Genomic DNA, 25,567 nt, shown 5'->3' with positions numbered 1-25,567 from the left:
GCACTGTCTGAGAAACATTTCCAGTCCACTGATTCTTAAAACTCAAAAAAAGTTCTGAACCAGCCACATGAGCGAGGAGGTGTATGCTATGAAGCAGTCTACTAAGGAAAGGCAGACAATGAGAAGCCAGATACAGGAATAACTACTTTTTAAGCTTCTGTATTTTTTGTTAGAACTTCCAGGGCATCTCAGTGGCATAGCTATTAGCTAACTGAATCCGTGAGTGTGAAATCCTTTCCTATACAAGAAGTCAAGATAAGGTTTGTGTGCTAATTCTCCTTCAGCAAAGTAGAACATGAAACAACATAAAAAGTCTTTTTTTTTTCTAGACTTACACAGTAAGTTGAAATTCACTCTTAATACTGCCAAGTGCTGTTGACCAAATTAGCTGTTTTGGCTGTCAAGCTTTGACATTATTCCATAGTAATTGGCCAACAAATACTGTTGAATTAAGTAAAAAAATAAAATTTAGGAACAAACCCCAAAACTAAGTATGTTGAATTTACAGTTTATTGATCATCTAACATGAGCCAGTTTTTCATGTAATTACAGATGTTTTCAGCTAGAGATGGCCGTTAGCAGAGTTTTTTACTATAATCAACTTTCAGTTCTTTTATTTTCTAAATATGCTGTAATTAATACTTGGAAGAACTAAAGCCCTAATTCCAGACAGCTCCTTAGAAACACTCATTTGGCTTTTACAGTTACTGCAGACAAACTCACCAAGTCATTGATTTATATACAGCAGCAGATGACTCAATTACAAGACAAGAGCTTTAGAAATATTTAGTAAGCAGATGGAGGAACCTAACTGGCATTGTGGCATTGTTGAGAGCATCCTTTCCAATTTGAACAATTACATTAAAAGAATCTGCAGGTGAAATGAAAAAGGAACAGTATTTTTTGAAGAAAGTACTTTCCTATCATATGATCACAAATTAGATGCTGTCAAAATTTTCTAAAGAACTCCATGTAATGACCATCCTATGCACTAAAAGTCTAAATCAAATGAAATAAAAGCATACCCATGTGTGGGAAAGGTAGAAACTATACTTGTATTAAAATGAATAATTGATTTCATGAAACCAGCAATGTCAATGTTACTTTGGCTGGAAAAGCTGTTGACCTGGCCGCATAATTTCTAAATTAAGATGCTGTTAACACAGATCTTAGTTCAAGTGTTGGTTTAGCTGAGACTACCAGTGCAATCACCGGTAGTCAAGATCTTTGAGGTGGTGTGCTTATCTCTGCTTGTATGAGCAGTTTGAAATGTGCTGCTGGACTATAAACAATACTGTGGTGGAGCAGAGCAGAGCAGCACACTCTGACAGCTGGAGTCAGAGTAAATTGTATTCTTTCACTTGACGGACAGCAGCTCCCCAGGGCAGGGGATTGCAATGAATGGAAGAATATCACACAGTCATAGGGTTGGAAGTGAACTCAGGAGGTCTCTAGTCCAAACTCCTGCTCAAAGCATGGTGAGCTGCAAAGTCAAACTAGGTTGTACAGATTTTTATCAAGTCCAGTCTTGAAAGTCTCCAAGGATGGAGACCACATAACTTCTCTGTGCAACACATTCCAGTGGTTCACTGCCCTCATGATTGAAAAGCTTTTCCTTATTTCCAGACAGATCCTCTTGTTGTTTCAGTTTGTGACTGTTGTTTCTCATCCTCCTGTCGCGCACCGCTGAAGAGGCTGGCTCTGTCTCCTTGAGAAATTTCTTGTACATGCTGGAAGATGCAATTTGGTTTATGTTAAATGCACAGTCCTTTACTCTCTCTGCCTCACTGGGTACATTCCTCTTGTAGAAGAAAGGGTCAAAGTTTGCAAGCTGAACTTGTCAGCTGCCAGCAATGTAAACTTTATTTTAACTGGAATCTGATAACGGACCCCTGAAGTTCAAGATAACAGACTCCAACTCAACGCATCAAAATCTGCTACCCTTTTACTCTGGTAGTCAGATAGACTGCAGAGGCCGTGAGAGAGTTCTGGGGGACTGTGCAACTGGCAGTGTCAGAAGTAAACTACTGATTTGAAATTGCGATTGAGCATTCCCCTGTTGCCATTTTTCCTGCAAGAGCTGCCTTTCCCACAAACCAGGGCCCTTTGATCTCTCAAGCCACAAGTTCAACCTTTAGTCAAACAATAGGTCAAGCAGTGCAACAGTAGCATATCTTTCTTGCTGCAGATATTAACCCTTGGGGCCCAGTTGCTGAGTAGCTACAGCCTACAATTTACAAGCCCTGACATTTGTTCTGTGTATTATGTATTTTTATGTACTGTTGCTAGGTTTGCCTATTGGGCTGTGTAGCATAATTATGCATTCAACAAACAAATGCATGCTAGTTTTGCATTTGGCATGTGTATCTTTGCCATTTTTGGAGCTTTTCTAGTTTACCAGGGGTATTTTTTTTTTAACTAAGTAGAATATATGTAGCTATCTGCAAGTTCTGCTAGCTTCAGCTGAACCTCCGTCTTGTTTACACTCTCAACATGTGCAATTCTCACCACTCCTCAGCTCCGTATGAGTCCTGTGCAGTACCTGATAGTTTTCTTGCTAGTTTTAAAAGTGATATGAATTTGGAGAAGTACTGTGTGTTCAGGAGTTTGTCTGTGTTTTGGACCTTTTTCCAGTATTGTCACCTGGTCTGAGGAAAGAAATCTCTTTTCCTAGTAATTTTTTCACATTGCTTGTCTTGCGTAATTTTTGTGACTAGTTAGGACCAGCTTTATCTCAAGTCTTAACTTTGATTGAACTTAGGCTAAGGTTGGTATTTTCAATATTGAATAAGATACCCAACTATTATCAGAGAAGCAGTTTTAGCAGTATCTCGCACTGATAATACCTTAGTTCTAGCAGGAAAAGCCCCACGTAAAAGAATAGGGGAGCTGATAGATATGGTTTTGATTTGATCAGGAAGCGACTCAAAGAGAGATGAGTCTTACGGGATACTGACACGTCTTAACAGCTCTGAGCTCTCTCCTTGGCTCCTAAGTGAGATGCTCAGCAACAGCTAAGAGTGAGGTGAGGTTTGGTTCAGAGCAGATTTTTCCACCTCCTCACAGATGTGACTTTGCATTTCAGGCATGCAGTACTTCAGATCTCACCATGGCAGGCTCATTTTTCTCTGGCTTCAGTTATTCTGAGGAGCATTTGTTAGACATGATACTACAACTTTGTCTTTGTGATTTAGTAATGTGTATAGTGGGTTATTTAGGTCATGTCCCAAGACTCAGAGAACAGTGAAGGTGCAGGATAGATACTGCATTCTTTATACTGCATATCTTGGAACTGGTAGTACCAGCGAAGGGGAGAAGTAAAGGAGGTACAGAAACAAAAAGAGGGGGATGAGAAAGGAGCAGCAAAACAATGCTAAAAAGAACCCCTGCTTCCAGCCTAGGCACTGAGGAAAATGGAGGCTAGTATAGTAGGAGGTTGCTTTATTTCCTTGCCCTTCTTTTGGAAGACTTACTTCTAGCTGCTCTCTGGTCTCTCCCTACATTCTTTAAGAAGCATGTGGATTGCTGCACCCTGTTCCTCCTTCCAAAAGGGAATCCAGCAGCATCTGGCATCTGGCAGTTATCAAGCCAAAACTTCTGTTTCACCTGGGTGAATGGTATTTATATGCTGTATTTCTCATCTTCCGACAAAGTGTGTAGATGAGATAGCTCAGGAGTACTTTTGCAACGTATCAGCAAGCAATTTCAAATATCTATGTATAAAATAGATATGATGCAAAAGGGACAAGAAAAATTCTTGTGTAGTAATGTCACTGCTTACACTGGCCTCCACAGCATACCAAGCTAATTCATAGAATAGAATAGAATAGTTTGGGTTGGAAGGGACCTCCAAAGATCATCTAGTCCAACCCCCCTGCAGTGAGCAGGGACATCTTCAACTAGATCAGGTTGCTCAGAGCCTCGTCCAGCCTGACCTTGAACGTTTCCAGGGATGGGGCGTCTACCACCTCTCTGGGCAACCTGTGCCATTGTTTCACCACCCTCATCATAAAAAATGTCTTCCTTATATCTAATCTGAATCTACCTTCTTTTAGTTTAAAACCATTAACCCTTGCCCTATTGCAACAGGCCCTGCTAAAAAGTCTATGCCCATCTTTCTTATAAGCCCCCTTTCAGTACTGAAAGGCCACAATAAGGTCTCCCTGGAGCCTTTTCTTCTCCAGGCTGAACAACCCCCACTCTCAGCCTTTCCTCATAGGAGAGCTGTTCCATCCCTCTGATGATTTTTGTGGCCCTCCTCTGGACCAACTTCAACAGGTCCGTGAAAGAAGGAGTAAATAGTCCCTTATTCAGCTGGGAGAGAAGAAGAAATGTTGCAAGAATTTGGGTCAGCAAAGAACCAAAATATTCCAATTTATGAAAATAGGAGGTTTCAGAATGTGCCTTTATTCAACACTGGAGTAGGACCACAACAATTTGTGACAGAGACCAACTTCCTTGAAAACAGATGGTTGCACAGTCATTTTGTAATCTGTTCAAGCAATACATATGTGAAGTTCCTTACTTTTCTTTGCCTAATAAAGACTGTGGATTTAAATATGACTGGGTAAGTTTGCAGGACTGGTTTATGAAGACTGTCACTTTCTTTCCCAGTGGTATAGCAGCCATATGCATCTGTATGTGAATCTATAAGGGATTCCATGGATAATGGAGGTCGTCTGAGACAGAACAGGTAAGATAGTGAAAAATTTTCCTTTGATGGCCTCAGGTGAAAATTAAGTGCAAAACATCCTAGCTGCGCATTTGTCAGCAAATGACCTTGTAGTGAGGTCTGTGTGGAGCCCATATAACCCAGAATGCCCTCGACGTCCTTCCTCATCGGACTGACTTAAGGACGTGACTCTTGGCTTGCACCCTGCAGGTTTCCATACTGCTCTATGATGGACCAGTCAGTATGTTTTGAAACCGTCATGACCAGTCGGTATGTTTTGAAACTATTATAACCACATGATCCACCCTCTGATTGGCTCCCTGCTTCCTTTAGATTGGGAAGTGCTTATATAGAACAATATGCAGATGAATATAGAGACATTTCTGTATATATACATGTGAGTGTACAAATTTGTATAAATTGATATTTGTTTATACATAGATATACTTTATGTGTATAAATACATGTGTATTTATGTATGTGTATATATTGCACACTATATATTATACAGATATATATATATATATATATAAAAAATATAGTAAGGAAATAACAATCATAAAGAAAGGCCCAAAAGATTTCCCCCAAAAACCTACACAAACCAGAAGAACCAGCCAATGAGTTCATAAATCAGAAATTTTATTGTGAGGTCAGTTTCAGTGGGAGAAGGCGGGTGTTGTGGAGCTCCCTTGTCCATGGCTGTGGGGAACTTCCAGCTGCCTGTGAGGCCATGGAGTGGTGCAGACTGGGGCTTAGCACACTTTCGATATCCTAGGGTAACTGGCCTGATCCCAGGAGGCCTCCTGTGTCATATATGGCAGCTCTATGGCATAGAGGAGTTGGGAGTGGCGAAGTTAAGCTGGAAAAATTGGGTGCAGTGTGGGAGAAGATTTTTTTTAATTTTTGTCTTTGTTTCTCACTATCCAAGTCTATTTTAATTTGCAATAAATAAAATTATTTTTCCCTAGGTCAAGTCTGTTTTGCCTGTGATGGTAATTGGCAAGTGACATCCCTGTCTTGATCTCAACCCGTGAGCTTTTTCATCTTGTTTCCTGCCCCTGTCCTGTTGTCAAGGGTGTGTGATTCAAGGCGTAGATTTATACTGTATGTTATACTTGCATTTAAATGGAATATAATATACTCCAGTAGTGGCCAATCCATGGAATGTAAGAACATACCACAACTTAATAACTAATAGTACTAGGACTGTATTTTAAGTGGTAGAAGCCACTCAGTTCCTGCTATTGCTCAACCTGGGCATTGCTGATGCCCTTATTGCTTTAAAAAGACGTAGGCATAGAAATAAATACATTTCATACTTTAACACTGTTGCTATTCTTACCTTCTTCCTCCACTGATGTTATCATCATGTGAGATCTAATTTAGATAGTAATCTCCAAAAGCTCTTGTCACTTTACTGTCTATTATGTGCCAGTCCTACACCTGTGGTGCTATATAAATGCTAATAATACATCAATATGCTCATTCTTTATAAGTCGTGTAGGTGGAATTCCATCTGGTTTGTATATGTCAAGTGAGATGTTGGTGTGAAAAGTCCTTGCTGTTCAGAATCTGTGATGGCTTATGAGCAGTTGGGAAATGACAGAAAAAAAGATCACAAAACTGGACGTGCTTATCATTTGAACAAACACATCCAGCCGTATGCCTAAGACAGTGGCTGTGACTGGTGCAGAACACCCGAGTGATGTAGTTCTCCTCTAATCTCTGAAAAGCCTTAATGAAGTAATTAGGACATTAACTAGTCTTTTCAGCTGTTTCTGAATGTTTTCAGTGCAACCTAGTGTATTTAAGGAAGTTTTGAAACTTGGAGTACTTCCATTTCTTTCACAAAATGTACCTACTTTGGACTCTTTTGGAGCAAGTGGTAAGAACCCAGAGCATGTCCAGGCTCCCAGAAAAATTTTCTCATCTTCAGCCAGATAACTGGTCTCCGATGGGCAAGTCCTCAGTTCCAGAAACTTCGGTCTTGGCTTCCGTGTAGCTGTGCAGGAGCTTACCAGCACGGAGTGATGTGCAAGGCCAGGGTAAGTTCATACAAAATATGGTGATTCTATGTAATATCTTGATTATTCCCTGGGCTGAAGTTGTGTCCTTTCCCATGAGACACAGATGGATTTGGCTGAATTAGACTAGGATCCTAAGAACCTTGTAATCCAAACTGTAAAAAGCTAGAGAATATAGGAAATAATTTTGTAACTTTTCGCAGTTGCAAATTGGATGACGTCTGGAAGTGTCCCCATTGGATAATCTAAATTGCATTCTTAGCTGCTCTAAGCATTCATCACTTGCCAAGGATTAATGTAACCACAGATTACAAAGGGGAGCAATTCAGTGCTTCCTTGGTAAAGAGAAAACAAGTTTTCCGTTCCTCCATTTTATCTCTTGGCCACTTCCACGGGAACAAATACTGATTGTGGTTAAGCCTAAACCAGGAACTTTCAAAACTAGAAAGTCCTGATAATTAATAGAAAATAGCTTTGAAGATAGTACTTATGCATTGGTTGGTGCACAGTCTAGGTGCATACTTGTTGCACAGATACACACACAGCTACACACAAGCTGTCTTGTGGGGTCAGACTAAGAAATGGAGGAGTGCTTTATTGTACTCAGAAAATCATGTCATCGTCATCCAGGGATTAAGGCTGGTTAGGCAGAAAGAGAGCTGAAAAACACAGAAGCCAGGGGCAGCCCTGGGGCTGAGGGCGGGAAGAGGAGGAGGAGGAGAGGGAGGAGGAGGAAGGCGGCCGCTTGCCTGCCCTCCTCGCCGCCTGCAAAGCTGCCGGCCTCCGTGTCCCCATGGCCAGGAGCAAGGCCACCCTCCGCACATGGCTGAGCTGCCCCGGGCTGCTGGCCTGTTTCTTGCTGGGCTTTCTTGCAGGTGAGTACAGAGACACAGGGGCTCAGCCCACAGCCCTTGCCCTCTGCAGATCCTTATGTGCAACCCCTGTTGTGATTAACTCCCCATCAGGGAGCTTTTACTGCTTTTTAGGGATGCTATGAAATACTCGTCCCGTTGTTTTTCTAAGAGGTTGTTTAGCAATTTTGGTCTTTAGGGAGCAAGGACTATAACAGCTGCGTGCTTCAGCCCAGGATGAGTCCCGGTGAATGGATAGCTTCCCTTAACAGGCAGTCAGACATTCAAAGAGGAGAGATTAAACCTCCAGGATTATTTTTTTATTTGTATTTCCTGATTTTTACTGAAGAGCTATTTAAATGCTCCTATTCAGTTGCTATTTTAGAAATTAAGGGCAGAGTGTAGAGGAGGAGTTTTGACTGACAGCCAAGAGTGGAGTTGCTGAATTTTTCATCATGTACGATGAACTGTACTAGAACATTAGATTCTTTTCTGCAGTCACTTGCAGCATTTGATTTTAAGTCTAAAATTGCATGTCTGCATCTGTCCTTTTTAAACTTGTGTTGTAGCACATACCTAAGGCTGAAGCATGACAGAAAAGTCCATGAGGGCTATTAAATATAAAAAACATGAGTTTGATTTAGAAGATTCCTGAGCTGCAAATTTCTGATGCTTGTGCTATTCTTATACATTTCCCTGAACAACATCTTTTTGCCATGCTCCAAAACAGGATGCTGGGCATGATGGACCTTTGGTCTGATCCAGTATCACCATTATGTTCAGACTGTTACTACAATTGCATTTAAGTCTAACAGGTCATATAGATTGTGCATGTGACAGCACATATACTTGGCTTTATTATGACAGTTTTCCCAGTTTGGGGTTTTCTAGCTATAATAATAATAAAAGGATTTGTTGTTTGGGGTTTTTTTTCAGACAAATTCATGTAGTTGATACATAGTCTCTCCTTTCAGATTTATGGCTACTGAAAAATCCTTACCTTTTTAAAACTGACTTGGGTCACAGTTAACTTTATTCCTTTAATTATTAAATAGACTAACCCCACCCTTCCCCAAACCTGTAACTACTATAATGCTGGCAGGGTGGCTGTTGAGTCCTAGACCTTCACTTTAATTATGCTTACACACATATTTTTAAATATATGTATAAATTAAATATGGGAATTTCATCATGAGTATCAGGACTTCAATCCTCACACTGGAGACAGTTAATTGAGCATTTAAACTTTAGTCTAACATTAATGAGAAATGAATCTGCCTTAAAAGGGGACTATATTTAGCAGAGATTTAGGGTGTGTTGTTTTAATTCTGTCACTTTTTTGGCAATTCAGTCAATTAAGTGTATTTTATTTTTCTGCTTGATTTCTATGTTTGAGCCAGCAAACACTGACAGAGGGTGCTCTAAGCCCTGTTCATTCTCGTGGTTTTAATGAGACTTTAGTACTTTAGGTTGCATGTGGACTCAAACAGGTGAGGACTGGGGTTCTCGCTAAGCAGGAAGCTTCTCAAATGTGTTCCAGGATGGTTTACGAAACTGACTGAAAAAAACCCCAACTCTTCAGATGTCGATCAAAATGTGCGACAGAAACTTGTGGCTGAAATGAAAGCAGAAAACATCAAGCAATTCCTTCGGTAAGCCCTGTGCATCTTGGGTTTTGAATAATTTTATCACTTAAAAAAGACAGAAAGTGGTAATATCAGCTCCAAGGAACAGCCTCTGAAAGCAGAGCTGTTAAGATGGTTTTGAAGTATTTGGTTTGTACAGAATGTCTGGGGGAAGGAGAAGGGACAGACTCGCAACCCTTTCATTCCCCCCGTCCCCATTTTTGAAGTTACCTTTTTGGAGTGGTTGTACTGTTAAGTGTACTTCCCTCAACCTGCATTACTGCCAGTGCTTATCATGCTTTTTTATTATGATTTTCCATAGTCTTGATTTAATGCAGTATAAGTGTCTGGTTTTTCCTCACAAGTGTCTGAAGTTCTAACACTGGATAACTTTGCTTTGTCTCAGACTGAGACGATTTTACTTTATTTGGGATACACTTACTGCTATTAATTACATTCGATTGATAATCTGTCCAGTGTCTCCTTAAACTTTGAGTTTGAGCAGCTAGTCTAAGTAGAAAATTAATATATTAAATGTAGCATTAATTCCTTTAGTGTGGCCAGATCCCATTATACCCTGTCTTCTGTTTCAGAAGATGAAAAGCCCTATCCATGTGCAGTGTATGTGTATGGTTTGGTTAAGTCTTGCATGATGTAATTGTTATTAAATATTCTTTTTTGCATCCTAATGCATCCACATGGTTCTTTCAAAACATCTAAAATGCTAGGGATATAGAAATACTCTCTTGTTTTGCTGTGTATTCCACTGGAAATGAAAAAAAACCCAACATTATTATATGTATTTATATCTTCAACAGAGGAACAAATATATTCGCAGAAAAAGTAAACAAATATCTCTGCTTAGTAACATGTTGGTATTTAGCATGTAAGTCAGCAGCTGCATCACAAACATCAAAGGATTACTGACAAATTTGATTTCTCTACATTCATTCTAAACCCAAAAGGTTTCATTTCTAACATCAATTAGCTTTTTAAGTCTCTAGGCCTTATCTTATTTTGTATTTGTTGCTCTCAGTAGATTGGAGAGTTCCTGAAGATTATGTTTGAGTGAGAATCTAGGCAACACAGAGATTGATGACAGTATAAAATAGCTCTGTAATTATGCTAAAGTTTCTTCGCCATAGGGTATTAATGGTATCCGGTTTATCTGCTTGCTTTGATGATAGGCCAAATGCTTCACACTGTTTTGGGGTTTTTTCCTAAATTCAAATAAAAATCAGGAACTGCAGAAAAATTACATTAATACACTATCCAGAAAGTTTTTTAAAAGCATAAAAATGTGAACTTGAGAATTTTGACCATATTCTTAGTTTTTCAGACTACTAAATCTGCTTTTATGAAGTGGGGAAAAAGAAACTATGAGTCTCAGAAAATGCAGACACTTTGACCTTAGCATTTCCTCTGGCAAGGATGAAACTGGAAGTGAAAAATTGAAAAAAGGCATCATGTGTTGTTCAGTATATTTTCCCTTAGGGCATTTGTAGTATTTAAACTAGAGTACTTAAGGAATTAACAGGTACTTGAAATACTCTAGAGAATTAAAGCGCAAGAAGAGACAGGCCATAAGCTTTGGCAAAGGTTGCTTCCAGACCTCGGTGCATACCTGCACAGTTTAAAGAGAAGGAAAGACAACAGCAGAGAACAGAAGGTTGTGGTCTACTTAGCGAATCGAGATGGATTCAAATCTAGGGGGCCAGGTGGGATTCACAGGAAAGACCTGGATGTTATGTTTGCAAGGCTGTTCTCTATGAGAAGTTCTGGTGATTGAAAGACATCCCTGGTGGCTGAAAAGGGCTGACGTGCCCATCTTTAAGTAAGGGAAGGACAACATGGGGGGACTGTGGGCCGGTCAGCTTCACATAAGTCCCTGGAAGGGTGACCAAACATCCTTCCTGAATCTGTTTCCAAACGCATGAAGGACACAAAGATAGTTAGGAACAGTCAGCATTTCTTTACTAGTTGTTTATATGATCAGCATGATGGCCTTCTGTGAGGAAGTGACTGGCTACGTGGATGAGTGGAGACATTACGGTGGCTGTAACATCCTTGACTTTAACAAGGCTTTGGATGTCGTCTCCTGTGGCATTCTCATTTGGAAGCTGAGGAAGCGCATACTGAAGAACAAGCTGTTACAGGGGTTGAAAATAGTCTGAACTGACATGTTGAAGTGGTACTAATCATGGTATTTGGTACCACTAATTAATGGTAATTAATGGTATCTGACATAATGGGGCAGCCATTAACAAGTAGCATGTTGGGAATTCAAAGGCAGTGCTTAGTACCTGGCTGACTGATCAGCGTTCTCCAGAAATCATTTGTTCAGTGGACCAAACAAATTGTAGACAGATTTGTGCAGGGTAGCCCAGAAGGGCTGGGTATTGTTTCTGACTATTTATCACCGTTATGTGTTATATCTGATCTGGATGTAAATGTTAAGAAGGCTTTGATTATTCAGGCTTTTGATTAAGAAAAAAAGAACGAATCTGTGCAAGTAATTTGACGTAATGATTTTCAAGTTAAACTTATTGGTACAATATGCCAACAATGTACAAACCCATCATCAGATACCAGAACTATTTGGAGGGCTTCTTTCTGAATGTGTAGCTTTTCTGTATCTACTTCTGCTCCTTGCATAGTGTTCATACTCTTTTGCTGAATGTCTTGGACACTGATTTTCATTGCTTATGTGTAGATGTGGCTATTTCTGTTATGCAAAGAGAAAGGTTCAGCTGACTTATCTTAAGGCCTCAGGGAAGATCCTCTGCTGTGACAACATTTTGTGCTTATCCTGTTGCAGACTCTGATAAACAAACATGTTATACAGCCCAGACTTTAACCATAAGACCTTACTTTCCATGCATGTGGCTTGACGATAAGCTTTATAGACACTGATCCTTGTTCACTATTGTGCCTCTCTGCATTTGCTGCTTACTAGCAATTTTCTGTTTTATTCTAGCTCATTTACCAAGTTGCCTCACCTCGCAGGAACGGAACAGAATCTTCTTCTTGCCAAACAAATTCAAGGCCAGTGGAAGGAATTTGGACTGGATTCAGTAGAACTCGTTCATTATGATGTGCTTCTTTCATACCCAAATGAAACGCAGCCAAACTACATCTCAGTAATTGATGATCAAGGGAATGAGGTGATCTTTTTAATGATTAAACTATATTTGTTTAAGACTTCTTTAAAGAAACAGTGTCTTCCTCTGCTCTCCCACCCAGTCATCCCAGCGTGTGCTTTATAATATGATAAAAAATCCAGCATGGTGCAATTAGTCTCTTTAAGAATCCTTATTAGACCTCATTTCCAAGTATTTATCCAGTTAGTGACCCTTGTTAGACCTCTCCTCCAAGTACCTATCCAATCTCTGCTTGAACATCTGTACAATTTTTGCTTCCACAACATGCTGAGGTAAGGAACGCCACACAGATACTGTCCACTGTATGAAGTACTACCTCCTTTTATTTGATCTGAACCTGATCCTACTGGCTTCCTATGGTGTCTCCTAAATAATAATGATCATTTGGTCCATTACAGCTGTAGTCCATTCTCCATTTTCTACACACAGGGGAATAAAGAAGTAGATGTAGAATCTGACAAGGAGCCTGAGCGACTAGAGGAGATGGGACTGCTAGAGAAGCATCATAGCACATAGGTAGGGGTGAAGAGCCCTGGCAGAAACTAAGGAATATGTGCTCGGGGGTGACATGAGCTTAGAGGTGAAAGAATGGAGAAATTCTTCCAGAAACCCCATAACAATCTCTCAGCTATAATCTCACAAGGTGACAAAAAGTGGACATGAATCTTGAGGCAACATGAGTGTTACAATAGATAGTGATAAAAGGCAGCACATTTAACTGGAGCATAACTAGCAAAGAGATGAAGAGAAGAGTAATAATACAGGTGGAAGTAATCACAAAAAATACCTGGGCTGGCATGGATGAACTATGTCTTTTTATTGCCGCCACCTCTTGGCAATTTTCAGCTACTTCTTTGCTTAGGTTCAGGCAGTGACTGATGAGCATCTTCTGACAAATGATCTACCTCTCTATATTAATATCTGCATTCTGTTACACAAATTCAGCTATGTATCCCTAGCTGTTTTTTTTGTTTAAACTTATGCGTGCTGGTTAGAATTGTATTTTTTGCTAACAATTTATGTAATCTAGCATATCATTTGCAATAACCAAGCTTAGTGTACAAACTTGTGCCTGGAGGTAGAGTGTCTGACCAAAGACTTCTCTTATTTATTGATAGATTTTCAATACATCATTGTTTGAACCACCTCCTCAGGGGTACGAAAATGTTACTGATATACTACCACCATATAATGCTTTTTCAGCACAAGGTGTGCCAGAGGTAAGAAAAAAGATTATGTAAGAGTATTATTAGCTGAAGTCATATTTTGTGAAACACTTGCTGGGATAGATTGCTCCAACTTCTCAAAATATTTGTTGTAGTAGTTTTAATTAACCATTAGTATAAGAGAACACTTAAGGACAGGTAGGCCACATATTGTGTGAAGGTTAGAAGTCTCCTATTACAAAAAAAAGCTTTCTCAAATTGCTAGAACTCTGAATCACATAATAAGTGAAAAGCTTTTATCTTTATGGAAAATGTTGGATACATCTCAGATTACTCCACATTACTCAACCATACGGAGAGGACTTGCTTAAGTCTTAAGTAGAAATAGCAACATATAAATCAAATTGGAAGACATTTTGGATTCAGTGAATGTCTTCAAAGGCTACAAAAGTCCTTCAATCTGATAATTCATCATGGAGGAACAAGTCAGGGACATCACTGCATTGAATAAATGAAATCATATAATAGCGAGTGTTTGCATATGCAAGGAATACCACTATTTTTTCATGGCCACAGAATTTTGTCAGTTTAGCAAAGTACATTGATTTAAGTTCTGAACCCAGTTTATAGGGCTGCTGTTAAGTGCAGGATAATATAGAAAGGTCAGCAGTTTGAGCCAAGGCTTCCTATAGAATATTATGTATATCTTTTGCTATCATTTTTATGGGCACTGGATCTCACTTATAGAAATGCAAAAAAATAACTGTATCATACACAGTGAATAAAACTGTTTATTTCTGAAATCAGATATTGTGTTTGTTGAATGATCAGTTGCCATGAAACTGCTTTTCTTTTTCTGTGCAGGCAGATCTGCTATATGTGAATTATGGTCGTACTGAAGATTTTTTTAAGCTGGAGCGTGAAATGGGAATTAACTGTACAGGAAAGATTGTCATTGCCAGATATGGGAAAATCTTCAGAGGAAACAAAGTAAGGGTTGTGTTTTCTTTTTTCCTCTGTGGGTCAGACACTGCTCATGATAGAGCCGGTGGGAGATAACGAGGGCTGTAAATTGGAACATAAAGAGTGTAAGGAAGTCTGCAATGTATCCATTGTGACTGCATTCTAAGAATAACTTTAAAACAATAAGAACAGAAGAATGTATTAATCTCCTGAGGCTGAGATGATGGCAAACTCCTTAGACAGTTCTTGCAAGAGATTAGTTTAGGGAACTGAGTAGTTTGTAGACCCAGGGGTTTTAGTACCTTTCATCCATAGAACTGCAGTACTTTGAAGAAGTAAGTATTTGACAAGGAGCACAGAGATTGAATAACTAACTCTTCTGACTTTAGACAACAACTCTGACAAAACTGATGATAGTGGGACAGTGGGGATAGCGGTCAGGTTTTGTGCCTCAGTTTTATGTCCTGTGCTTTATTTCATAGCCTTGAGGTATGACTAAAGGTGTGACACAAATAATGAACGTGCTGTGTTTCACTGTGGTTTGTTCTGCTGAGTCTGTGGTCATTTTCACTCTTCCATATATGCAACTTCTAAAGCTACTTCCCCATGGAAGTAAATTGCAACATTCAGATTTATTACTGCTTTTAAAAAAAAAAAACAAAAAACAAAAAACAAACAACAAACCACCAAAGCATTTCCTAAAAGCAAATAATTTCACAGGTTAAAAATGCCATATTTCCTAAAAGCAAATAATTTCACAGGTTAAAAATGCCATATTAGCAGGAGCCCGAGGGATCATACTTTATTCAGACCCTGCTGACTACTGTGCCCCAGGAGTAGATGCTTATCCAGATGGCTGGAACCTTCCAGGTGGAGGAGTCCAGCGTGGGAATGTGTTAAACCTGAATGGCGCTGGGGACCCTCTAACACCAGGTTATCCTGCAAAAGGTGAGTGAAAGGTCTGTACCCTGGGCCATCAAGTAGTTTATAAACTGGTGCTGAAAGTTATTGTGGCACTAGAAATTCATCCATTTTCAGTACAGATGCAAAGAAAAAAGCTGCTTAAAATTATTTTTAGCAGTAGTTAATTTTCCTATTGCAGACTAAGATCTACCTGTATGACATTTCAACTGGTTGCTTTTGAGTTATGCAGGGAAAGTAAGTTTTTAGGAAAATCTCTTTGTATGATCTCAGCCTTGTAACTCTTAGAAAAGCAGGATGGGTGAGTTTACAGACTGTGAAGCAGCAGAAAATGGCTGAGAATTTATAGTCATTTTTAAATATCTGTGTTTCTCAAGAGGACCCGTTTAAACTAGATTATAGTCTACCATCAAAGAAGAGTAATAGCTTTGCTTGGAGGTATGTTTCCTGGCTGATCCTAAATTCCAAGCACAAAACCAGTTTAAAATCCTCTTTACAGGGAGTAAAATTTCTGTAGTAAAAGTAACAGTAGCCTGGAGTCTTGCAAAACTTGGCACCATGAGCTTGTCTTGTCCTTGTAGGCATCCTGAACTCAGTCTGAACTAAGATGCCTACCAGTCCTGTCTGCTGATGGCATGGGAATACAGGGGTGCTTCTGGATTGTGTGACCATTCTGGGGGGCATAAGACAACATAAGACAACAACCTACTGAAAAAATAGGATAGATTGTGTGTGTCTGGCCCGCCAGATTCAGAGATAATTGACTGTCTTCAGCATAGGTAAATGCATCTGTGGATGTCTTTTGCAGCTTGCCCACAGGCTGCACAGGGGCCATCTTCACCTCACACACCAGCTTGCTATTCCCACAGTCACCTTTGAGGAGATCTGATAATATGGATGGACAGCAAATTTAACCTTGCATCAAATGTGGGGATTTCTCTTACACAGCTGTGCAGATGCACTATTGGGTTTGTGGTTCTGTCATTACATTTTGGGTTCCTAGAAGCAGTATCTAAGAAATGGTGTAAGAATTAAAAAATTCATGCATACTCATGGCTACTGTGTGGCTGCACTGTTCAAAAGTATTTCCAGTTTGGTGAAAGTTGCTAAGAACACTATAAACTTAACATTTTGTTCTGGTTTCTCAGAGTACACTTTCAGGTATAAAGTTAATGAAGGTGTAGGGATTCCCAAAATCCCAGTTCATCCCATTGGATATCATGATGCAGAAGTATTATTACGGTGAGTATACATCAGTCCTCCTCACCAGAAGTCAGTATTCACAAATGTGCAGCAAAACTTTTTATACTATGTTGGTAAAACCTATGCTATTACTTGTATTTATTACACTTTTGTAGTAGTGTGTGCTTCAGAAAATGTGGAAAATTCAAAGCAATCTGTTTCTGGCATAATTTTTTTAAGAATTTTGTAAACCCACCTTGTTTTAGGTGCAGTAATCATTAAGGGAATTTAAGGTTTTAGCCTACTGGTCAACTACATTTGTCTTGGTTTTCACTGAACAGTGCAATGGGAGGACCTGCAGCTCCAGACAGCAGCTGGAAGGGAAGTCTCAATGTGTCTTACAACATAGGGCCAGGATTTGCAGACAACTCTTCTACAAGGTCTGTTTTAACACTTGCCTATTTATAAAATATTGAAAAAAAAAAAAAAAGTCTCAGCAAGAAAAACACTGTGAAACAGTACATCTAGAGATATTCTGTAGAAATTTACTTCCTTCTTAATAGGCAACACTTGGTGATAATTATTAGAATTTGAAAATAAATTATCAAAACTATGGTTTTGTTCAGTGTCCCCAGTGCCAATGTGTAGATTCAGAGGGTATAGGTCCAGCTCTGTCATTCCAACTTTAATCCTTACTTTAAGGTTCAGACATTGTTTCACTGGTCCTTTTCAAAATGGCTGTAGTCAGTAGACATTTTTTAATACTGTTGAATTAACCCTAAACTTCCTCCTCACTTCAAGTTTGGTCTTTCTTTTCTGTTTCTGATGACCAAGGGGACAATAGGACAGCCAGCTTGTACCAGTCCAACAGGGAAGGCCTGACAATTCAGTAGTTCTCCTCTATGTATGTTTCCCTTGTCCACTGGAAGCCTCCCAGGGTTTCTGTGAACTTAGAGCTGTAAAGTGTGGCAATGATTTGGGAGTCTACCAACTGTTCCCCAAAGCTGGTAGGCCCCATGGTTGAAGGCCCTAAAGAATAACAGGACGGAAGAGCCCTAAGCACATACATGTTACTAATTTGTCTTGGAGGAACTGGCCTTTGACCAGTTGGATTAGCAATAGTATGTTTGCGGTTTACATTTTTTCAGCTCTAACAGAGAAATACAACTGTCCAGGTCTTCAGCACTCAGAGTCGCTCTCCAGCAGACCAAGTCACGTTACAATTGTGTTTGGTGCTCAGGGATTTGACTGGCTGTCAGGGACTGTCATAGCATTCTTCCTTGTTTATAACTGGTAAGCTATAATAGATAAAGCTGAAGATCACTTTTCTCTCACTTTTTCATGTAAAAATACTTTCAGTTTATGTGAGAGATTATTCTGTGAGGACTGGTAGTGTATCACAATGAACAGTGTGTAAAAATCATGTATCACTATCACTGCTCCACCTCTGGCAAAACAAGAGTATGTCTGAATGTATAATTTTATAAAGACTTCATTGATATTATTCTTTCCTGCTCTGCTTTAACACTAGCTGAAAATGAATAAAGTAAGAATAAATAAATAAGAAAGCATATTTGACATAATTAAGGTGCAGTTTGGAATGTCTTGAAGAGCAACAGTGAGAAAAGAAACAATATGATTCATCCACAAAACATATACATGGGACATATTTTTGAATGCACTTTATAACATCTTCCTACTTGATAGGCTAACAGTTTTTGTAAATATGGCTAATCCTACATATACTTCTTTCTCAGAGTAGCTCCATATCAAAATGAACCTTCTGAGTCTAGGTAGAAAGTCACTTGCACATGGAAAGTGTGCAAGTATATGCAAGCTGAAGGTGCTGGTATCAGTAATTTTCTGGGCAAAGATCCAGGAGCTGTCCTGAAGTAGGTTTTGATTTTGACAGCTATGCAGATTTGCTGCTGAAAAGATAACTTCAAATGTGAAACTCTTGGGGTTTTGCCAGACACAAAAAAAGCATTGTTTGATGCTTTGTTTATTCTACAGGTTAAGAGGACCTGAATACTACATTATTTTTAGCTCTCCTAATACTTGAATTTCCTTCCTTTTTATAAAATTTCACAGCAGATTTTACTGGGGGGTGGGGGCGGGGGGGAGGAGGATTGACAAATCTTGATCACTTAGATCTGCTGTCCTAAACAGAGATTTCAGTTTATTCCTGGATGATTATTTATAATGACCTTCTCTCCAAGTTCTATCTTATTACATGGAATTGTGCTAAAAACCTGAAGTGTGTTCTTTATAAAAATAAGTATATCCAATATTATCATTTTGGTCAAAATGTAAATGTATTTTTAATTACTGTATATGCTTCTCAGTTTACTCCTTTAATACACAATTATATCCGATTGATTCCCATAAATAACAATTCAATACATTCTGTAAATGTTTGAAGGTTTGTAGATTGGCCCACTTCATAGGGTTGTTTCTAAGGCATCTTTCTGTCAGCAGGTTAACCTGAAATAAAAAATGGACACTGATACAACATGACAGGTTAGACCAGTGCTGAACACACAAAACAGAACAGAAGCACAAACTTTCTGGCTTACAAGTTATTAACATTGACTTTTTATTGCCTTCTCAGTCAGAAATCATTACTCCATACTGCTTTTCATTTCAGAAAAGTCAGAATGCATGTTCATACAAACAATAAAATAACACGAATTTACAATGTCATTGGCATCCTCAGAGGAGCTCTGGAACCAGGTGAGCATCAGGTGCTTGATGATTTTAATTCCTTCTTTATTTTGTGTTTGGTGAAATTGTTCTCATGTTGCAAGAAACTTCAAGTTTTTTAGGTAGCAAGATAATATGGAATCTGAGAAACCCTTAATAGTTGTCCTGTCCCTCCCATCACACTGTTTTTCATTGGAATTCCCAAGAATATATTTGAATGGGAATGCTAGAATGATAGATGTCAGAGAATTTTTTTATAACGCCTGTCATTTTACAGTAGGTTTCCCCTTACATCATTCATACATTTTGCCTTGGCAAAAATTAACACAATGCAAAGTACAGAAAACAAGTGATGATTTGGGACTTTGACATACTATTGTTGATAGTAGCAGGTCATATATATGAAATACTTTTAAGTGGAAAAATATGTATAAAATATTTCTTGTCTTCATATATATTCTTCAGTAGAGTAAGTGAATGATTGCAGATAAACTTAAAAAATAAATTTGTAGCACTAGTATTAAACTTCATATTTTGTTTGACACAAGTAGGTATGCAATCAAAGGAAATACAGGCAAGCTAAATGCATTTTTAATTAAGGATTGATATTGTGTGTTTGTTTCCAGACAGATATATTATTTTAGGAGGTCATAGAGACTCTTGGGTATTTGGTGGTATCGATCCAACTACGGGTGCAGCTGTTCTGCAAGAGATTGTACGGAGTTTTGGTAAAATGAAGATGGAAGGTAACTTACTTATTATAGACATAAAATGATGGATATGGTGATGATATGTAACAGCTTTGAGGAACTGTGTTGAATGTTCCCATAAGTAGTTTTGTTGATTTAACTTTTCACCTCTACAGAAAGTTCTATTTTTCATTATGAAAGATGCAAATTCATTGAAGAGATGCATATGTAGCATTGCATCTTAGCTGGCTGAATTTATTCCCTCACGTCTCTCATCAGTGTAATAGTACCCTCTTAGTTGTGTGGAATGAAATTACTGCATTAGGAAGAAATGCCTCTGCAATAATATGTTCCTCTAAGGAGTTTAGAGAGGATTTTTTTTATTGCTATATCAATTAAGTGCTATTTTTTTAAAGTGATTTAAATTAACTGTGGTGATCTTTCACTAGACTTTTTAACTTTCAGTTGAATTTTCAAGTTTAACTATGTGATTGCAGGTTGGAGACCTAAGCGAACTATTATTTTTGCTAGCTGGGATGCAGAAGAATTTGGATTATTGGGTTCCACAGAATGGGCTGAGGTAAATAAAAAATAGTGTAAAGAAAGCAAAACCTGAAAGTCTGTTGCAGGCAGCTGCAGTACCCAGTGGCATCTATACCTAGATGCAGTCAATATCTTCAAGGTAAAACTGGAGCACAACAGGCTCCTTCAGGTGCTGTGAGGCCCTCATATGTTTATAAAAATTACCTACCTAACTTCTTACAACATAAGTGCACTAACTCTTCTAAGATTTAAAAATCTACTTTGATTCAAAGCTAATGTCCCTCAGTGGTCTCTATGTGGAAATCTATCCCTTCATTTAACAGAATGATAGCATTTTATGTAACCTAAATTGGTTTCTTTTCTAATTTTCTATTTGAGAAATTCCTTAGTTTCTATAAACTAAAGTCCAGGTCATGTAAACACAGCATGTTCATTATTTGTGTCACACCTGTAGTCATACCTCAAGGCTATGAAATAAGGCACAGGACATAAAACTGAGGCACAAAAACTGACCACATGTACCTGTGATCCATAAGCACACCAAGCCCTTTGTGTGGAAATTAATCCTCTTGGGCAAGTGAAAGGATAGGTAATCTATGAGTGAATAGTTCCAAATTCCTGTGAAACTTCTAGTATTGTAGAGTCTCAGAGGCAGGACAATCGATCAATTCTGTAGTGCGTTCCCCGACTATATTCCTGCCTGATAGAAAGATGTTGGAAAATTCAGAAGTGAGGTTCTGAATGTTCTTCTCTTCCTTTCCCTGTTGGGCATGTTCAGTTCTTAACCCTGTAAGTGGATTTGTTCAGCCCAGGTAAGAAATATAGGTCTTGCAAGAGTTTTCATTGCTTTGTCTGTAAAATCCAAATTAGAAATAGAGCAGGCAGAAAATTGTCTGATGAAACACATTTCTGCTGAACTATGTCAATTTATTAGTACTAAATGGCTTAACAGAAATGTGTTGTCTTGTTCTTCTGTTAGAATTTTATTTACAAGGTTATATTTAGATATGTGGATAGAGCTTTCTAAATCTGTAAAATAAAATATTTTAATCTTTTTATTTGAGTTTATGGGCATGTAAACCACAAAATTACTTAGCAAAATGGCACGTCAGAGGAGGGAACAAACCAGAAATATGCTCCCAAACACCAGAGGGATTCCATCATTCTTCTGTTAACAAAGCTGAGATTTCTGTTCCTTTGGATTTGCACTAATTCTTTCTCCCGTAAACTGTTTGGCTTCCAGCTGCAATAGATTCTCTGCATCTTACTGTTGGTATATGGGACATTAGGTGAAGAAAGCATCATTTGAATTATCTTTAAAATAATTTACTGAGAGATTTTAGAGAGTTGACATTAAAGTTTCATCCTACCTGAACTCCACTGGTAACAAAAGTATACAGTATATAAAACTTTATTTGTGATTTCTTTGTCTATGTATCTGTACACATATTTAGATGCTATCAAGAAAAAACAATTGTTTTAACTATGAGGAATAGAAAACAATGACACTTAAAAGATCAATTTCTCTTGAGCAAGTCATGAATAAATTAGGAGGGTTTTTTATGTTTGATTTGTTCACATATTGCTACTGCTGTTCTGTAATTTTTTTGTTTAATAATTTAATTTTTTGTAATCTATCATCCATTCTTTCATGAAATGGAAGCTCTACTAGGTTAGAAAGCCATGAGCACAATTCATATTTAAACCTCAATGTTTTTATATTATTCTTTTCTTGCTTCATCTTGGTGGTGTGCATTCCTACTCTTTGACACCTAAATTAGATTCAGTTTCTCTAGAGACATTCCTCACAGCTTACATTCATGTTTTCTGCAGCTGCCAGATCTGTCATGTAGTAAATCTTGAGGAAAATTAACCCATGATATTCACTGTCTTCTGTGTAAGAAAAAGACTGTGCAACTGTGGCAACATCCTTTTGTTACATAGACAATCTCCATTGCTCATAAATGAAGGAATTTCTTTATGTTGCAAATATGCTTTTGCATATATGCAAGGCCTCATGTATGCATATACAGGCTTGCTCCCTCCCTTCATATTCTTTTGCAGAATCTCCTCTACTGTTTGTTTTAAAGATATTAATTTTGTCATGAAGTTATCAATTACCAATTCAATTTTTAGTTCACATGACTTACAAATGATTAGTTGGGTTATAAAATGAGTGAATCAAGTGACAATTACTAACCTAATTAGAATATCTATCACAAACCCAAGACTTAGTAAAATACCACTTACTGATCAGAATATCCATTTCAAACATAATTACCAGTTTGCAAAAAATTAAACAAGTGTGTGTGTATATATTTAGCATGAAAGCAATGCTTGGTTGACTCAAAGCAGTCAGTCAAATTCATTTTAATAGGAAATGTCTGTGCTTTGACTTATCCCTTTTTGAAATGGAAGAGTGTAGAAATGACAGCAACATGAATAACTAAGGATGAAAATTGTGGAGAAATTCTGGCTGACCTCACAGTCACGTATTGCATGTTCAAAAAGCACTGCAAGTGCAGAGTTAAAACACATGTATAACCTTCATTTACCCTGTTACAATGGTGTTCAGTAATTTTCCTGTTCCATCTTGCTCCTGTGTGGTGCAGCAGGCAGCACCTACATTTTGTGGATGTTTTCCACAACAAATTAAGTCCCAGAAAGCAGGAGTGCTTTTCATGTGCCCAGATTATTGACCCTTCCTCAAACATTAATATAATTACTTACTACTATGCTACTATCCTGACTTGGTTCTTAAAAGTAATGCTGTAAAAAATAGTGCACTTAATATGCTCTTGACTAAATGACACTAATTGAAAGTGTTAATTACACTTTTACAATCCCAGGAAAATGCCAGAGTCCTCCAGGAACGGGCAGTTGCTTACATCAACACAGATTCTTCTATAGAAGGTGTGTCTTTTATTTTTAAACTCACTTTACTTCACAGATGTCAATTTTAATAGTTCACTGTGTATTATTTATTGCATCCAGAGCTGGCAAACATAAGATAGATAATGCGGTGTTCAAAATAAGTGTGGCAAATGCAGAATTAAGTGGAGAGAGAGAACAATTTAAATTCTCATGCTGCTTTCTTGTTGCAAATAGTGCCATCCATGAGATGCAGCCCACGTGCCTGGAGTCCAGAATGTCTCCTCTGGAGGAGTTTAGTATTCTGTGCTAATGAACTGAGCAGCCTGAATGTGAAACTCTCTCTTAACTGCATTAGCTTTAATTTACAATTACACTTTTAATTTATAACAGACTTCTCCTTGTTCTGCCTGCGGCTCCATCTCCTTTCCCTGTGGAATTATAATATTTTAGGACACTAATTTATTACAATCTTAAGATAATTTGTGTCGAGGCCTTAGGCTTACATTTTGTGGGGCTGGGACCCATTTTGGTGCTTTGGGCCAGTGTGGTCACCTTTGTTCATTGATATGAGCAGGGAGAATATGCAGGGAGTTACATATGTGTTATGGCAGGGCTCTTCTAGAAGAACAAGCGCTGAAGAGTGTTTCACAAAAAACCTGATCCACCATTATCCAATTTACTATGCCCTTCAGATTATGAGAAGAGTCTGTCATACAGGAATGCTGCTTAGAAACTGGGCATTGAGTTTTGGGCCCAATACTATGACCTAAATCACAAAAATCCTTCTTAAATTATACTGAACTTTATTACAGAAGGACTTCATTTACTGTTGTCTGTGCTGAAATAACGGTCAGTAGAGTCCTGTGAAGCTGTCCTGCATCATAACCTCAGTTATTTAGGGCATTGCTCTTCCAATGTTAAACCCAACTTATTTGGGCTTACTGTGTGTGAATAAAATGGATATCAACAGGCATATTTAAGAACTCTTTTTATTCCTGTCAGCTGAAAATTTTGTCTGTCACAAAAGGATTGGAAAGAAAGAAAAGCCAAACCCAGTTTCTAAATGCTCAGTTGGAGTTGGGGTATAGGGAGGGTTAGAGCTGTTCCTTCAATTATGCAGCCTACATGCTGTGTAAAAAGTAGAGCAGAATTTCACGCCTAGAAGATCTCACGAATGAAATAATAGCTTTACAACTGCTTCATATTCTCAGCATGGATTGTAACACATATTTTTTTAGTTGGTTTGCAGCCAACGTGCTGCTGCCTTAACAATTTTCTTCTAAATCTTGATTATTCAAACATGTCTCTTGCTTTATGCATTAAAGAAAAATGTGAAAGCAAAACCACTGGAAAAGAAATATATAATAAGGAAAAGAACACCATATTCAGTGTACTGTTTTAAGTATCTTGGACATCTTTCACCTGACTTAGCATTAAAATCCCCTGTAGAGCCATAGCATCCAGGTACTCTGCCAATTATTTTGTTTATCATCATATACTCTCCACAGCACTTCTTATGCCAGGTTTTGGACAGCAAATTATTTCTATTCGTTGTCCTTTAGCAATGAAAAGAAGAATAGTGGGTCATCCTTTTGAGCAATTTTGTGACTTTAATTTCCAGTTCTCAAATATAGACTCTCCTTGGAAACATCATTAACATTATCTAGTGGGTTTTTCCATCGTCATGGGGTTTTCTGTAATTGTCAGTCTAGTCCTCTTGTTAGTACACATTGTGCAAAGGATGACCCAAAGGTCTAAAGCCATATCAAAACCTAATAGCTGTGTTATCTGTCAGCTCATGTTTTATTATGTCCCAGCCTTCTCATCCCTCTTCCCCTCTTTGTTGTTGTCGTCTGTATTTGAGGGCAGAGGTGTTTGCCCAGCTGCTGACCGGTGACTGTAGTCTATAGAGAAGACTGCTTTACATTCCTACCTGCCTCAAAAGCAGTGATAGTTTCTTTTGGATGGGGCTCTTGCTGCTGTAACTGACAACTTTGGTATGAGATACTTACCTAGCTCAACATAGCCAGCAGGTAATGTGGAAATCTCATGGGCGTAAAGTGAAGAAGCCACAGCGTGGTGGTAAAAGGGGAATTTTAGGAGACAGTAGGTCAAAACATTACTCTGCATCTTTGTTGCCTCCTATTTGGATAAGACTTCTGAAATATAAAATGCCAAATGTCTTGCAAGTCT

At 38.4% G+C, this 25,567-nt stretch overlaps 1 protein-coding gene across 5 annotated transcripts in view; it reads left to right on the top strand.

Moving 5' to 3' along the window:
* The first annotated feature begins 7,314 nt into the window (after nucleotides 1-7,314).
* LOC126048433 (N-acetylated-alpha-linked acidic dipeptidase 2-like) overlaps nucleotides 7,315-25,567 on the top strand; it is a 37,727-nt gene continuing 19,474 nt past the window's right edge. The window contains exons 1-12 of one of the 5 annotated variants that reach the window (XM_049823451.1): nucleotides 7,315-7,571; nucleotides 9,088-9,199; nucleotides 12,150-12,336; nucleotides 13,452-13,553; nucleotides 14,364-14,489; nucleotides 15,224-15,410; nucleotides 16,532-16,625; nucleotides 16,907-17,005; nucleotides 19,213-19,298; nucleotides 19,895-20,014; nucleotides 20,455-20,537; nucleotides 23,350-23,413. In XM_049823451.1, the coding sequence (XP_049679408.1) occupies nucleotides 7,490-7,571; nucleotides 9,088-9,199; nucleotides 12,150-12,336; nucleotides 13,452-13,553; nucleotides 14,364-14,489; nucleotides 15,224-15,410; nucleotides 16,532-16,625; nucleotides 16,907-17,005; nucleotides 19,213-19,298; nucleotides 19,895-20,014; nucleotides 20,455-20,537; nucleotides 23,350-23,413 (1,342 nt within the window). In that variant the 5' untranslated portion in view covers nucleotides 7,315-7,489. Of the gene's footprint in view, nucleotides 7,572-9,087; nucleotides 9,200-12,149; nucleotides 12,337-13,451; nucleotides 13,554-14,363; nucleotides 14,490-15,223; nucleotides 15,411-16,148; nucleotides 16,163-16,531; nucleotides 16,626-16,906; nucleotides 17,006-19,212; nucleotides 19,299-19,894; nucleotides 20,015-20,454; nucleotides 20,538-23,349; nucleotides 23,414-25,567 lie in introns of those variants that run through there. The other 4 variants (XM_049823452.1, XM_049823454.1, XM_049823456.1 and 1 more) reach the window with 4 other exon arrangements.

This window comes from Accipiter gentilis, chromosome 19 (genome assembly GCF_929443795.1).
Source record: "Accipiter gentilis chromosome 19, bAccGen1.1, whole genome shotgun sequence".
In the NCBI taxonomy this organism is placed as follows: Eukaryota; Metazoa; Chordata; class Aves; order Accipitriformes; family Accipitridae; genus Astur; species Astur gentilis.
Note: the sequence above shows the minus strand (reverse complement) of the source record. Positions and strands in the feature narration are given on the sequence as shown.